Source organism: Montipora capricornis, chromosome 8, assembly GCF_036669925.1.
Source record: "Montipora capricornis isolate CH-2021 chromosome 8, ASM3666992v2, whole genome shotgun sequence".
NCBI classification, from domain to species: Eukaryota; Metazoa; Cnidaria; class Anthozoa; order Scleractinia; family Acroporidae; genus Montipora; species Montipora capricornis.
In genome coordinates, this window is record NC_090890.1 from 45,869,731 (window position 1) to 45,885,892 (window position 16,162).

A 16,162-nucleotide genomic window follows, 5' to 3' on the forward strand; every position below is an offset into this window, starting at 1 on the left:
AACGGAAACTTCTACGTTGAAGGAGCGTTGTATATAAGAGGCAGGAATCCAGCAGTTACCAGGACAATCGAAATTGACCATTATGGGCGCGTAATGTTTAATTTGTCTCTCAGCTCGAATTCTTTGACTTTCGTGCACAATAATTCACAGCAATACGGCGCACATGGAAGGCTTCCATTAAATGGAACCTCTCTCGTTCACGCTGATATTGTTGTTGTTGATGGTGTATGGCTGCCTCAGAAGCTCAGCATTCAACCAGGGTGGAAAGAGCTGACCGTTGAAGATGGAGGCACTTTCAACTTTGATCCCGTAGGCGTTTATAACCTAGATAAGCTTTACCTTGATGGTAACGTAAAGGCTTTGAATGCGGTTGAACTGGCTGGTTTGTCACAAGAAAGACTACTCGAGTGTGTGGTTGGCTACAATGGCGTTGTGTTATTCGAGTCTACAGGTCTAACAACAATTCGCTGCCAGTCTGTTGTAGTCTCTGGAACTCTGCGTGTAGGAAACCTTTTCATCGGCTCCAGGTGGGATTCTCTTCAGGTGAATACCAGTAATGGAAAGTTCTATTTTGAGACTTCGCGTGCCTTAAACATCAATCAAACACGAGTGAGTGGATTAATACAGACAGGGTCAGCGGTTGGTCCCCTTACTCCGTGGACTGGTGATTCAGTCACCATAGAAAGCCCAGGAACAATAAACATTCATTATCAAGCTCTGCCTTCAGTGATTGTAGACGGGGCAATCAATTCCACCTTTTACGTGACCGATTTTCAAGTAGATGGTACATTCCAACTTGGTTCGCTTTACGTTGTCGCTAATAGCTTTGTGGTTGGATCATCGGGTCACGTGACTGTGGATGGTGGAGGAGCTCTCGGAGGAACTGGGCCTGGAGCCGGAAGTCCACACAACAGTGGAGGTTCTGGGGCAAGCTACGGCGGGCGAGGAGGACGCGGTGCACAAACGCTTGCTCAATCTCTGATCTATGGCGACATTTTTTCTCCGGGGGGCTGGGGTAGTGGTGGTGGAAATGGTAGTGGCGGTACTGGTGGGGGTCGCGGAGGAGGCAGAATTTTCCTTCAAGTAAGCCAGACGCTGGATGTTGACGGAACTATTAAGGCGAACGGACTTAACGGACAGGTAAGTAACTTCTGAAAAATGTTGCCTGTGACTGTTTAAATTAAGGGGAAATTACTTTTCAGACGTATGTTGTGTGTTCCTACCTGTTTCTCCTGTTTTATAACTATTCAAAAACGTTATAGATCGGTTCTACAACGGAGTGAGTTCATATACAGCCTGCTAATCCAATTTACGATCAAAACCGTCAACCAAAAGTGTGACGAAGGGCTAATGTTCGAAACGTCACCTTTCAAATTTCTTTACGGTGATCAATTTATCACATCAAGTTGTTTTACCCTTTATTAATTATTGCTATATACTTTTGTAATTTGTTGGTTTGCTTGCAGTGGGCAAGGAAAGATTTAGCGACGTGCCTTAAGACGCGCCCTATTTAACTGCTCCTTTCTTTTCAGACCTCTCGAAGTGGAGGCGGAAGTGGTGGCTCCTTATGGGCAACCTGCCAACAGTTCACTGGAAGTGGAATTATTCAGGCCAAAGGGGGTAACGGGAACTCTTATGGTGGGGGTGGAGCCGGCGGAAGAATCACGGTGTATTATGTCATTGGCGGTTTCCATAGCGACCATGCTGATGCAAGCGGTGGACAAGCGGGATATGGAAGTTCCGTGGAACCGGGAGGACCTGGGGTTATTTACTTGGAGGGCCAATCGCCTATTGTTAAGAATCTTCGAATCGACAACAAGGGACTCAAGCCATTGGTATGTGACTTTTGTGCCGGTAAATCCCGTTGCAGTCAAATTCTACGAAATTATGGAAGTGCAAAGATTCCTGTGGTGTTGTGAAAACATGGAATTAGGACACTATTGTTTCTGTCAAGAAAGTTGTGTAAACTATGCTCAAATTATTAGTTAATTCTTTTCTAATCTTTAACTTGTTTGATTTATATTTTTTCCTAGGCCACACTCAACGGAAATTTTGATCTTTTCAAATACTCAGGTTTGTTGACTAATTTATCATAAACTAGTAATTACCACGAGTAAGTGGAATGCTGCCTAGAGGTAGCAAAAGAGATCACATGTGAGCACAAAGCAGACATCCAGAAATCCGGAAATCCGCGTATCTCAAATGAACACGATTAGAATGGCTGCCCCGTAACCTCGACAGCAATTATCTGGTATGGTTTTTTCCAATCCTCAAAAACCCCTTGTGTACCTTTTTAAATAAAACCCTTTCAAGAACAAAGCAAACGGCAAAAGGGACGTTGAATCCGGAAAGTTTTTAATAATCTGAGAGATACGTCGCGTTCAAGACAAGTCTGTTGTTTTCAGTTTACTAATCGGTATCAATAAGCCTTGTGAAAAATTGGGTTTATTTGAACTTGGTTCTCGTTAGTTTGAGATTTTTTCAGTCAGTTTAGTTTTCTTGTGTTATTTTTTGTTCATTTTCCCTTTCTTTGTTATTGTTCAAGGGGCTGTGGCATACCTTAATCCTCCCTCTGACAATTTCATCTATGACTTTACGCTTATCGAGGTTTATGGCGGAGGGCATCTTGTTTTCCCGCGTGCGGGAACTGAAGTGCGAGTTGATACCATCTATGGAGATGACACCGGTTATATTCACGTGCCGCCATTAAACACACTGAACATGACAGGAACATCGGAATACAAGCGAATCAACGTCACTTGGGCGCCTTTCGTGTATGAAAACGCTACTTTTGTTCTGCCCAACGGCACAGTGGAAATTCGTAGAGCTGAAAGCTTGAGTTATCCAGGTATACAACGAAGTTCGCAGGTCACGTTTTGGGGAATCGTGCTTGGATTTAAAGCCCATCTCATGGTTGGCTATGGAGCAACGGTTTCTTTTGAAACTTCTTGTCCGCGTGACTTGAATTTCGTAGGTATAACGGTACAAAAGACCAGTCAACTCATCTTGAATAGCATTGCGGAAAATACAACCGATAACTGGATTATCGAAGTGGCAAAGGATCATGGACCAGTGTACCGAGAGGGAATAGTGACGATTGAAGGTGATGGGTCGTTTGTAGCTCGATCGTTAACACTCAAAGCTGAATCATTGGTAGTTGATGCACGTGGGAAACTGACACTCGATGGAAAGGGATATGATGCTGGTGAGTCAGGCCTAACAGTCTGTAAGTAATTAACAAAGTAAGTTAGTTGGTGATTTAGTTACATTATTGTTTTTCCATTCATGCAAAGGAGGAAAATGTGCCTGAGCAGTCGTGAAGTCATTCACTATCTATTAGCTACTCAGACATTTCCTAGTTTTTTCTACTCAAGCACAAATAAGGACATCTCTTCAGTAAAAAGTCATAACATTTATCCTTTGAATATTTCAAGAATGCTTTTCACTATGGATTCGGTCAGTTGTGATTTGCTTTATATTGCTTGTCCTCCAGTTCGCGAAATCACTTGTCTGACGTGACGTCATGTATCATCTTGAAGAGATTTTAACTAACATGACAGCTAGGTAGCTACCGAGCATAACGATGGTGGGTCATTCTTGTTTTTATGTTTAAAGCAACTGGCGCCCTCCAAAAAGGAGAGTGCAATGGCTTCGATGGGTCGTTCAGTTGGTGTTCACGGAAATTGATGACATATGCGATGGTCTCGTTTCAAAGCATACGTTTGCACTTGTGGTATCACAGAGCATTTAGATTAAGAATCTCCTTGTTTTGAATTGTCCAGAAAGTTGAATTAGTACAAGCGAAGTGAACGTGAAGGACGAAAATTGAAGGACATTGAAAGTGGTTATGTCACGTCGATAACAGCAATGAGGTTTGCCAAAATCTAAAGCGTAAGGGTGGGGCATGCGTAGCCGTTGCATTTGCCCGTTAAAGACATCTTTTCAGGCTTCTTTGTTACCTTAGACGTTTTCGTTGCGTAATCCCGTGTGTCCATCATTCGGCCCCGTCGGAAACCCTAAGGGTGATCAGTCACCCGTATATCTTAAGGACCCACAGTCTCTAGCCGTGCATGGCTTGTTGGTATATACTAATTTCATGGCGTGTTTTATTCAAGGTAAGGGTCCAGGCGCAGGGACTGGCTCCTCAGACGGGTCGGGAGCGGGATTCGGTGGCGCTGGTGGAAGCGGAAGAGTAACCATGAAAACAGGTTCGCCATACGGAGATTACACCAACCCTAGGATGTTCGGCAGTGGCGGTGGAGTAGCTAATGCGGGTTCAGGTGGTGGTGTGCTTTCGTTACAGATCGCGGAAGCTTTAATTGTGGAAGGTATGTAAAAAAGAATTTAACGTTAACTAGAGATTCAACAAAGCAATGTAAAACCAAACCCAAAGGTTATTACTCTGAACAACCATAACAAACAGCGCAATGAACAAATCAAAATTCGAAGCATTTGCACGTGACTTACGCAAGGCACAGGAAAATACGCTCACGTGCACGTGTCCATTAATTTTCGCTTTGATTCTCATTATTAAAATAAACTTAATCTTTGGCGAGTAAAAAGTGCCTTCCTGAAGAGATTACTGTTAAAAGTCAGTTGTGATGGGGTAGGGTACTGGCCGAACGAGAGAAAATGAAGTGTTTACTCTGCGAAAGTCTATTGTTGGTGCGAGGCTATAAAGAGTAAGTCGTTGTATTGGAGATAATTGTAGATAGTGACTTTTTGATCTTTTATTGCGAAAATGTTACTTAACTAAAAGCGAAAGGAGGCGGTTGTAGAAACACTTTTGTCTTAAAAACGGGTCGACAAAAGGATGATGTTTCAAAGTCGCAATTAAATTGCTTTTTGTACTTGAAGCGGCTGGAACACTTAGTTGGGAACTAGTTGACGCCTTTATGTACTAAATACAATGTGAGCGAACGTATGTAGCGGATGTACAATATCGAGGCAAAGGCTCAGTGATACAAAATACTAATAGATACATAATTATTCTGCAGCAATGATTATCCATTCACAAAGCCCAGTTTTTCCCTGTTATCTTTTCAATCCCTCCCCGAGCTTTCTGACAGTCGAGATTTGTATCGGGTTTATAGTGGTATCCATGTGAACTAAGGCCCGATTCACACGGTGCCGGTCGAATTTTCTACCGGTTTTTCGAAAACTCGTGCATTTAGGTGTTCCGTTCAGAGTTAAACACGCTAAACGTACGAAAATTTAGACTCCTCCGAGGCCGAATTTTTAGCCGGTACGCTCGAAAATTTAACCGGCGCGCTCTGAACACCTTGACCGTCTAAATTTTTGCACGGCAAAGGCGTGGTTGTATGGATGCGTGGTAACTCGGCTAATATCGTTAGCCTTTCTCTTTGTTGACGCCATTTTGGATTTCGTGAAGTAGCGCTCCGCGCATGAACAGATGGTAAAACCACTGACAAAGGTTAAACTTTAACCTGGTTTGTCAGTTCGTGTGAACAGAGCGAAAATATTGCACGGTTCCGTGCGACCAAAATGGCCCGTCAAATGTTCAACTGGTAGAAAATTCGTCCGGTACGGTGTGAATCTGGGCTAAATTCCACTTTGGATTGGCTTACGCCCTCATGAATTAGTAATAAATTTCGTAAGTCTTTTGTTGTTCTCAGGAACCATTACAGCCAGTGGCAATTCAGGATCAGGCTCTAACTCCGGTGGAGGTAGTGGAGGAAGTATTTTGATTCACACACGCGCTTTAGAGGGTTCCGGTGTGATTGCCGTTAATGGTGGCAATGGAAATGCCAACGGTGGCGGTGGAGCTGGGGGAAGAATGGCCGTCTACTGGATGGACAGGGAGTGGTGGTACGGTAGTCTTACTGCCTTTGGTGGCAGATCTACCTCAGGCGGGAACGGAGGACCTGGTACAGTCTACCTGGAGGTAAGTAGTGTCAGTGAGAACAAAGAGTTACCTCCACCAATGCTGAATTAGACGACGCCGAGTTTGATGTGCGTCATTTTGTCTCTTTCCGTTCTCCTCAACTTCAATACCACTTGCATCCAGCAATACAATTTACTACTTGCTCAAATCCCATAATACAGTTCATTATTTGCATTAAAACAATGGATATCCAGTTCACTGAAGCATGATACAGTCCCAAGAGTGAGTGAGTGAGTGAGTGAGTGAGTGAAAAGAACTCCCCGAAACGTATTGCATTATGGGTTTGTGCAAGTAGTGAAGATGGACTTTAAGATCTACGACGCGGTCGTCAACGACAACACCACAAAGCAACAACAGCATTGGTTAATAGAGGGGAAATAATCGTGCTGCACGTGCGGCACGCATTTTAGCAACTATTTTTGAGGTCCTCTTCACAACAACGACGTGAAATCACCAAATTTGACGTTTTGAAGACAATGCGAGCGTACAAATGTGAATCTTTCATTCTCTATTTTTACTTTAAGACCATAAATTTCATCTACCGGGGAGAACAATTTCCATTTTATTTCATTTATTTCAACAGCGAGAATGCACCGTTTCGACAAGTTTGGTCCGAGCAGTATAACTGGACAATTATTACCCTGAACCTAGTTTAATGACCTAACCCCCTTGAGTCTCCAATAGCTTAGTGGTAGAGCATCCGAACTAGCAATCGGAAGGTCGTAGGTTCGGTTCCTGCAATGGAGCACTCGGCTTTTTTCCGAGTTCCCCTCGTAAGTTCGGCTCCTGCAATGGAGCACTCGGATTTTTCCGAGTATCCCCGAGTCTTAGCTCCAACGAGTCTCCTATAGCTCAGTGGCAGAGCATCCGAACTAGCAATCGGAAGGTCGTAGGTTCGGCTTCTGTAAAGGAGCACTCGGATATTTTCCGAGTATCCCCAAGTCCCCATTCAAAACTATCATCTCTTCATTTCAATCTAACTTTATTTTTTATGCAAACATAAACAGTTAACACTAAAAATAACCTATCGTTATCCAAGAAGCCATGTTCATCGTTAAAGGGCCCTATAAACAGTTTCAACATTTGACCAACGAATGTTGGTCAAATGTTGGACGCATAAACAAAGTTGTGCGGAGGCCGTTCAAACGGTTCCAACATTGCGCAAACAATGTTCATAACCCTGTGGGACGTAAAAGACCCCACGGCACACACTACTCGCAAAGAACCGGGCATGGAGTTCCCGATGTTGTGGTCCGTCCTCTGTGGTGTATCAAAGTTGGGAGGGTAAACACTCGGAGGTCGAGATGTGCAAAGGACTCCGTGTCCTATAGCCCACTCCGGAAAATACCATAATGCTCTTTCAGTGTCCCCCCACCCCAAATTTTGCATAAGCATTGTTTCCAGTTTCTCTTGGGACTTACAATGGTCCCTAGAGAAAACAAAAACAATGGTTATGCAAAATTTGGGGGGACAAACAAAGAGTATTATGGTATATTCCTAAGTGGGCTATTGTTGACCCTCGATGGGAAATGAAATGAAGAACAGAACATGCTAAGGAAAATTACTTCGCCCTACGCCGTAATAATTCACACTCGTTCATAGGACTGGTGCGACCATGCATACGGTTTGTGATTACGATGCTTGCTTCGCTTGTGTGACCAAGGCCTTACTTCTTTTTGTTTGCACAGGACACCCAGCATGGTGTAAACAACAGGACACTAATCTTTGACAACAATAATTTGAGTCCGCGAACCACGGAGATATCGGATTTCACTTCGCCTGAAACAGACAGTGGAAGGGCGTGGCTGCAGCCCATTGGTGCAGAATATGAGTTGGAGGAGGTCCATATTTTGAGAAAAGCGCACTTGGCTCTTCATCCCAACATTACTAGGTAAAAGAAGGAACCTTTATATACGAAAAACGCGTATTTGTACCTTGGTATAGTTGTCTACACCACCTTTACAGGTGGGATAAGATTTATACTGAATTTAGAGAGAGAGGAAAAGCGGAAAAACCCCGAAAAACCCTTCCGCATCAGGGTCGAGAACCAACAAACTGGAAACAGCCAATCTACATTTGGGAGAGGCGAGTAGTCTCACAACTCGCCAACTTTGCTCCCCGAAAACCTACAACTCTTAGTTTTCCAGCTGGTTACCCCTTCAGGTGTCAACCTCGCCCAATGGGACTTAACATCGTTGAACAGTGTTTTGTGTCTAGCGGCAAAGACATTCAGCACACCCCTCGACACCAACGTGCCAACTTGCAACGTGCAACGTGCCAATGTGCATAATGTATACCATTACCAATCCTTTTAATTTCCTTAATTCCCAGTGCTGTCCTTAAATTACCAAAATCTTGGGTTATGTATTCTATTTCAGGAAACGTTAGTTTTCAAATTCAGGTCCTCTACAAAGTTAACAAAAGAGGACATTTTGGCCGAATGCCTTGGCACTCTCCAACCAATCTCTTCCGCCCATCGAGTCAGTCTAGTTTCTCAGCTCTTTAAGTGCTCTAACTTTGTAAAATCTTTACGAAACCAGGAAGAATGGAATTCTTGTTTATGTGATCGGTTTCTTGTTATGCATATTTGAAATTATCTATATTGACATTGGCTATTACAATTCTGTATCATCCTCATAATCATGTTTTATTTATTTTCTACTCCACAGGCCTTTGGGACTGAAAGTTTACAGTTTTGTGGGAGACGGGACTGGTTTTCTTCACGTGGGACCAAATCAGATCGTGATTGGTCAATTTGCTGATCACGAGTTGTTTGACGTAAACGTGTATGTGCACAGGAATGGACACTTTCACCTGCCTCCGACATTTTCATGTTATGGCATTCAGATCACGACAAGGTAAATGGTGAATAGACGATAGTTATTTGCGACTTACCTTATTTTCTGCGTTAACTGATTCAGTTTGTTTGGCGTGCCAATTGTGAGAGCTAATAGTTTCAGGTCATGCTGGAGCTGCAAATATTGCGAATTATGCGATATTTGAGCAAAATAGTCAGGTGCTCATGTAGGGCACCGGACCCTTGCTGTCAGTACTTATTTCAGTATCAAATTACATAATGATTCATAATGAATGATGTCCAATGCGGTAACTCATATCAAGCTTGTGCAAAGAATATCTCACTAACCGGCAAAATATCTTCTTTTAAGGACAAGAGCTTTTCCAACCGAAATTTCAAATTTCTTTAATTTCATTGTCGACCCGTTGGCTCAGGTAGTAGAGCATTAGACTGCTGTGCGGGGATCTTAGGCTTGGTTTAAATCGGTCCAAACGTAGAATATACATTCTTCTCCTCTTAAAAAAAGTAAGATTTTTTTTCCAGGCTTCCTTGCTTTAATATATTCTCCACTACATTCCCACCTCTTAATTCGAACTCACACGTGACCAGGGGCCCATTTCTCGAAAGTTCCGAAAACTTTTCTGGCCCGAAAAGCCATCTGTGAAATTGCCACCGGATTGTTTTGGAAACCCGACGTGATTTAAAGGTCACAAAAAGAAAAATAACTGTGAGGTTTGACGAATTAAATTCTCTCCGTTCTTGAGATACAAAGGCAACTGTGACACCCGAAAATGGCGCGTAGAGTTTTGGGACTTTCGAGAAACGGCCCCGAGCTCCGAGATGGCTTGATATCGCAGTTCCTTAAGGATTGTGGAGCACAATCTCACGTCCAAGGATTCGTGTTCCCTTTGAAGGCTGGAGTTCATTCCAGGCATCTTTGCATTTGCTTAAGTTTTCTTTTCCAACTGCAGCGATCCTTCACCTAGAAAATCGAAACGGTCCTCAAATGACGGCCGAGGTATAGCTACTTTTGTGACGACTTTCGCAAATGGTTACGCATCTTTATTGAATGGTGTTTTTTTTAGGGGTTATCTCGGTGTCGAAGACATGACAGTTGCCAAAAACTGTCACTTGTACCTTGGACTAACTGGAACCACAGAGCTCGCCAATTCGGAAGGAAAGTACACATTTAGTTCTCTTATTGTAGCTGATGGAGGAGAGATGACGACAACTTCCGAGGTGGGGAGGAACGAACTGACCCTGGACATTGGTGATGTCAAAATTCAGGGTGGTGGCCTCCTGCATATGATGCGCATGCGTGTCTTTGCTGGGAATTTAACAGTGGATGATTTGGGGCATGTTAGAGGAGACCCGGTCGATGCGAGGTTAGCTGTATGAATTCGTTTGCTGTATGAATTCAACCTCTTAAATGTTTTGGCATTTAAATTGTGATTATTTTTGTGATGCGGTTAATTAGTTTTCTGAAAGAAGCCTGCGATACAAGAATCGCGTTGAAAAAGAGTTTTAAGGGAACGAACCTCGGCTTAGTTTGCAAAGTACTTTGCGACATCGAGTTTTCACGAATTTGAAGACGACCCAGAAATATTGATTTCTTCTGGAAATTAGCTACAAATTTCAGTTAACCCCTTTGGAAGCAACGAATCTTTAGAAACTGTAGAAATCAGAGAAAAGGACTATCGTTAAAGTTCTTAATCAAATTATGTTTTCGTCTTAAAGAAGGAAACTCCGTATTACGTGATAAAAAACAAAACAAAACATGGTTTCCACGTAAGAAGCTTCCTATCTAAGTCTCGAAAGGGCTGATTCTTAATTACTCTATCTGTGGTATATTTTAGTTGCACCACTGGTGCCGGCCTCACAAGCTCCGATGGATCTTCGGGCGCTGGGCACGGTGGGAATGGAGGTCGAGGAAGACATCAGACCCGAGTTGGAGTCGCATACGGTCACGTGTATGAGCCTCAGCATTTTGGGTGCAGAGGCGGTGGTTCCGGGGGACTGGGTGGAGGCATAATACGCATGTATGTCAATGAAACACTTCACATTGATGGAACAATCAGCTGCAACGGTGCAAATGGTCAGCAAGATCGTTCAGGGGGAGGTAGTGGAGGAAGTATATGGATTGATACTAATTTGATGAAGGGATATGGAACAGTACAGGCAAACGGTGGAGACGGGGATATCGAAACACAGTAAGTGGTGATGTCCTGTCAAAATGATCTCTGTGTATACATGATAAGTGCCCCGTACCGGCAATCATTGCTTAATATAGAACTCTTAACTTACTATTTTGAGATTACGCCATGCTCAGCTATGTTGTCGTAAACGTATGTTTAATGGTAAAGAGAAAAAAAAAACTCAATTGATTCTCTTTCATTGACCAAAAATCATTGGAGTAAGTATGGAAAAGCTCCAAATTTATTTCTTCATTTATTGCTTGGTTCAACTCATGGAACTGGGATTGTTTTAATTCTATGTAATCGTTTTAGTGGTTTTAAAAGGAGTTAACGGTTCGCACCAGACAAAGTTAAGTACCAAGTATTATCTGATTCAGTAACTTAAATAATTCAACATGATCTGTGTGTATACATGATAAGTGGTCCGTACAACCATTGCTTAACTGAATAAGGAACTCTTAACTGGCCATCTTGAGATTGCGCCATGCTCAGCTATGTTGTCGTACACGTATGGTTAATAGTAAAGAGAAAGAATACTCAATTAATGCTCTTTAATTGCATGGTCAAAAAAGGTTATACGTCATTGGAGTAAGTCCGGAAATGCTCCAGACTTATTGCTTCATTTTTGGTTCGACTTATGAAACTGGGATTGTTGTATTTCAAGCACCAAGTATTATCCCTTTCAGTAACTTGTAGCTGGGTATTTTCGTATCTTATTGGTCTTTTTTTTATTTCAGCCATAATATATTCCACGGTGGTGGTGGAGCCGGCGGACGAATTGCCGTCTACTTCAGAAGTAACAAGACCTACAGCGGGGTTTTTGAAACCCTTGGGGGGAATGCACAAGGGGATGCTCTTCCCGGGGGAGCGGGAACCGTGTTCCTGTACCACCTTATTTACAAGCACCGGACCTTACTAATAACTAATGCTGGAAGAAAAGCCATTCCCGCTGCTCATCACATCATCAGTGACTATTCAAAACCGGATCTTATATCAGGTAAAACCTGGCTTCTTCCCAGCTCTGGGGATCATAACTTTTCTGGGGATCAAAATTATCACTTTGAAGAATTGCAAATTTATGGAAGAGCCCAGCTGGCTATACTAACAGAGCCGCATAATCGATCCGCTTCAATTTTTTTCCGAAACATGATCGGCGATCGCTCAGGTACCATTCACGTCGGCTATAACCAAACTATGGATTTGATCCGACCAAGCATTGATTTACCATTCAATGTTCGAGTTTACCGCGGTGGATTCCTCGGGCTTGCTCCCTCAACGGAAGTTCACGGAGTTGAGATTCACGTCGATGGGGTTATATCCTACATTAAGAACATCACACTGCATCATGGTGGGTTGTTGTCGTTGAAGGAAAACTCGCGAACTGGAAACGAAGCGTTGGAGAACGATTTCAAGTTTGAGTTTGTCCGTGTGCAGTTCGAAGGGGTTTTAAAAATGGTATCATCGCCAGTTACCCACAACGGAATGAATTTGACCGTGCGAGTATTGCACATCGAGGGTGGAGGACTAGTCGACAGCAGTGATCTGAGAATCCTTGCTGAAAACATCAGCATCAACACAGAAGGCCATCTAACAGTGAACGGAGGCGGGTACAAGCTGTCAGATGGAACGGGACAGGGTGTTCACGGAACAATCAACAAAGGGCTTGGTCCTGGAACGGCATCTGGTGCTTCCGGTGGGGGACACGGAGGAACCGGAGGACGGGGAAGAAACACACCTAAGGTTGGAATTCCTTACGGGAACATTTACGAGCCGATGGAGTTTGGAAGTAGTGGAGGTGGGGCATCTGGCAGAGCAGGTAAGAATATGTGTCGTTGAATTTAAGGAAATGTCTTGAGTGCTCAAGGACTTACCTTGAACTCATCATCGTTTTCTCAAGTTATTATTAGGCTTCACATCCTACGTATCTTTTCTTGATTTGACGTAAGTGAAATGTGGACGGTCTGAGAAAACAGTAACTTCAAGCAGATAGATATGGGAGTTTGCAGCCTCCTGGTCAAAATCTCCTGTGTCAGATATGTACAGGAATTGACGTAATTAGATGCACGACGATTTTGATAAGCTTCAACAAGTGTCCCCTCCTATCCCCAACTTCAACATCGCTGTTGTCGGGAAATACAGACAATTGAAGTTACAAAGTACCCCTAGAAAGAGGAAGCTAAGGCTTAGACTGTAAAGGGCACTTCGCGTTGGATAGAGCGAGTTTCAATACAGTGTCGTAAAACCAAAACCAAAGTAATGACTTTGGCCAATCAAAAAGGACAGAGACAATCTAGTAAGCCAATTAAAACTCGAAGTCATTACACGTAGCCGACACAAGGCGCGGAAAAAATGTGCACGCTTCTTTTCTGATTGGTTGAAAAAAATGACGCGAGAACTTTGAACCAATCACTGAGTCAAGTAATCCAAAACCAAAGCGATAGGCCATTTCCAAGTTCATGTCTGCCTCCTCTTCAAAGCGAGTCTAAGTACGAAGTTTTTGTCCCGGTAATTAGTTCTACTTTACATATGAATGAAAACTAATTTTCATAAGAAAAACTTCACACGTCGACTCGCTTTGAAGGGGAGGCAGACATGAACTCGGAAATGGCCTTTTCGCTAATTACTTTCGACACTCAATTGAAAAACGCTCTATCTTTGACTGGCTTTAACTGGTTAAACGTTTAGTGAAAGATTCTTAAGAAAAACACGGAGAATATCGAAGCGGTTGCGAGTTTGCTTCAGGAATTAGATATAAAAACGCTCTACAATGTATTTTGATTCGAATTGTGCTTCAGGTGTTGGCGGTGGAACAATCTTTTTGAACGTAACTTACCTTTTGGAAATCGATGGAGTCCTTTCTGCTGATGGTACTGATTCCCTTCCTGAGGGGGGTGCGGGTAGTGGTGGCAGCATCTGGATTCACTGTTACGTCATCAAAGGCTACGGAAAGATCACAGCAAATGGAGGATCATCTCCCGAAACTTCATATTACCACGGCGGAGGAGGCGCGGGAGGAAGAATTGCCGTGTACTTTTATCAGAATGATACTTTCTCATACTTCAGGTAATAAGCATTGCACTGTAAATAGAGGGTCCTGCTCCTCAGTACTTTATTGTTCATAAGCTATGTTGGAACCCGGGCCCTGTTAAATGCTCTGACATAAGGAACTCAAATTGGAAGTCAAATAGATCGAAATCATGATTTACGAGTCAGAGTTTAAGACACACAAGGAACTAATTTTAAAGTTGCCTGCGTTCAGATGACTTGTGTGTTATGGTATTTTTCCAGCTATTATGCCCTTTATAGTAATGTGGTGGTTTCTTTCTATCTAGTTATCTAGCGCACGGAGGGAAAGCAAAGGGAGGATTGGAGAATGTGGAGAATGGAGGACCCGGGACTGTGTTCCTGTATCACTTGGTCCACACCCATCGAACATTGCTTATTGATAATGACGGCGGAAAACCACTAAATAAACACATAAACTACGCAAAATTAGACGAAGAAGGTAAATACATACATCTTATTCGATGGTTTAACGTATAATAGGCGCGGATATTTTGCGAGTTGCGTAGTATTTTTCCGAGCCCCGCAGGGGCGAGGAAAAATATGAGCAATGAGCAAAATGTCCGCAAGTATTATATGTTAGACCATCGAATAAGAGATTTATAATTCCACTACAAAAATGTGCTATTTTGCTTCAATTTTATTTGGTAAGAGTGTTTAAAAAAGAAAACATCATCTGTCCTTCAGGGCACGTGCGAACGATGTAAACAGCACAAACGCCAGCCAAATGTCGTCATTTGATTGGATAAACAAAATGACGAGTGACAAGCGATCACAAACCAAATTCTCTAAATTCTCAGTCTTTGCATCGTGTTGAAAACAAGCTCTTCATTGAAAAACTCCCGTTCCGTCCGTATTTACTCTGTTCTAAGCCGGTCAAACCGCAAAACACTACAGTGTATTAACGTCTCATATTTTGCGCGTTCTCTTGACCAAATATGGTAAAATGGCGTAATGGTGGAATAATGAATAGATTTAGCCTAGCCTAATGGCGGAGCTCCCGGGTTATTTATTCGCTCAAAGAACGCATCGATCCACAAAAATAAAAATCATACTTCCGGGTGAGTTAACTAAATCACGAGAACAAAATAACGTCTTTTAAATTGTGTTTTCCCTCGCAAACTGCATTATCTCTGTCAAAACGGGCAACGCCGAAATTTATTATATGTTCTTCATGCATTTAAAACAAATAGACACATTGCAGAGGTTTACAAACCATAACATACAGAAACTAAACTGTCAATGAAGATCCACATAAAACAGCATAACGTCCTTTGCTCACGGGCGTAATGAAGTTGAAAATGTGAAGAACAGCGGGACAAAGCAACTCCAATTATTGACCACTTGACCGGCGACGCTACTTGATTGGACACGTCTTTGACAAAATCCAACACCGCGGAATTTGAAAGAGCGTTTAATTAAAACAGGGATTTTGCAAATATTATTGCACAAAGAAGAAATGGAATAGGAATCTTGTGGTTAGCTTATGAAATTATAGCTTACTTGCTTAAGGCTATAAAACTTGCTCATCGCGCTTTTTTTATCTGATGTGAAAAAAAGGTTTACTAACTTTCTGTAAACAAGTTGTTGTTTTGCTGCCGTTCCTTCCGCTTCTGAATTTCTCTTTCACGTTGCCTTTCGTGTTGATTCTAGACCTGTCTCGTTCCACTTGGCGACGTTCTTCGTTACAATTTTGCCTCCTATGTCAATGTCCTTTTTAACTCATTCCCTTTGGCGATCCTGTTCTCTAGCTCTTTGCCTGTTCATTCTTGCCCTCTCCAGACCCCTTTCCCTTTGCTCTTCACATAAACCCTGTCCTCTGCCTCTTGCATTTACTCTGCTGCTACCTGTTGGCAAGATAGCTGTCTTCCTTTGTTTTTCTCAAGATTAATTTTAAACCTTTAGAACCAACACAAATCGTTAAGCTAAACTGGCTTTGATTTGAGCATAATGTGATTTCCCGCCAGAAAAACGCGGGTTACCAAATGCAACACTGCCACGCGATTTCCCGCCAAGAAAAATTGCCCAAATAGCCCCATCCCCAGAGGCCGTCTAACCTATCCACCTCCACCCTGACAATCTGTACAGGAGGACGGACGCGCGTTTCCCAAAAAATCTTACCCGTGGTGCTCCGCTTTCGCGCTTGCCGTGCCCGAGCTCCGCTATGAAGCCACTCAATTGAGAGAAGGTCAATTTGTTGGG

General features: G+C 42.9%; 2 protein-coding genes across 2 annotated transcripts in view; both read left to right on the forward strand.

The window, feature by feature from the left end:
• The window catches only part of LOC138014066 (uncharacterized), an 8,700-nt gene extending 5,466 nt beyond the window's left edge, over window positions 1–3,234 (forward strand). The window contains exons 5-8 of the mRNA XM_068861095.1: window positions 1–1,140; window positions 1,533–1,835; window positions 2,034–2,073; window positions 2,546–3,234. The exon at window positions 1–1,140 is cut by the window's left edge and continues 740 nt beyond it. Coding sequence (XP_068717196.1) covers window positions 1–1,140; window positions 1,533–1,835; window positions 2,034–2,073; window positions 2,546–3,234 — 2,172 coding nt within the window. The remainder of the gene's footprint in view (window positions 1,141–1,532; window positions 1,836–2,033; window positions 2,074–2,545) is intronic.
• Window positions 3,235–4,096: 862 nt separating this feature from the next.
• The window catches only part of LOC138014067 (uncharacterized), a 49,604-nt gene continuing 37,538 nt past the window's right edge, over window positions 4,097–16,162 (forward strand). The window contains 9 exon segments of the mRNA XM_068861096.1: window positions 4,097–4,328; window positions 5,637–5,905; window positions 7,594–7,796; window positions 8,575–8,763; window positions 9,788–10,087; window positions 10,559–10,912; window positions 11,635–12,713; window positions 13,693–13,960; window positions 14,230–14,402. Coding sequence (XP_068717197.1) covers window positions 4,097–4,328; window positions 5,637–5,905; window positions 7,594–7,796; window positions 8,575–8,763; window positions 9,788–10,087; window positions 10,559–10,912; window positions 11,635–12,713; window positions 13,693–13,960; window positions 14,230–14,402 — 3,067 coding nt within the window.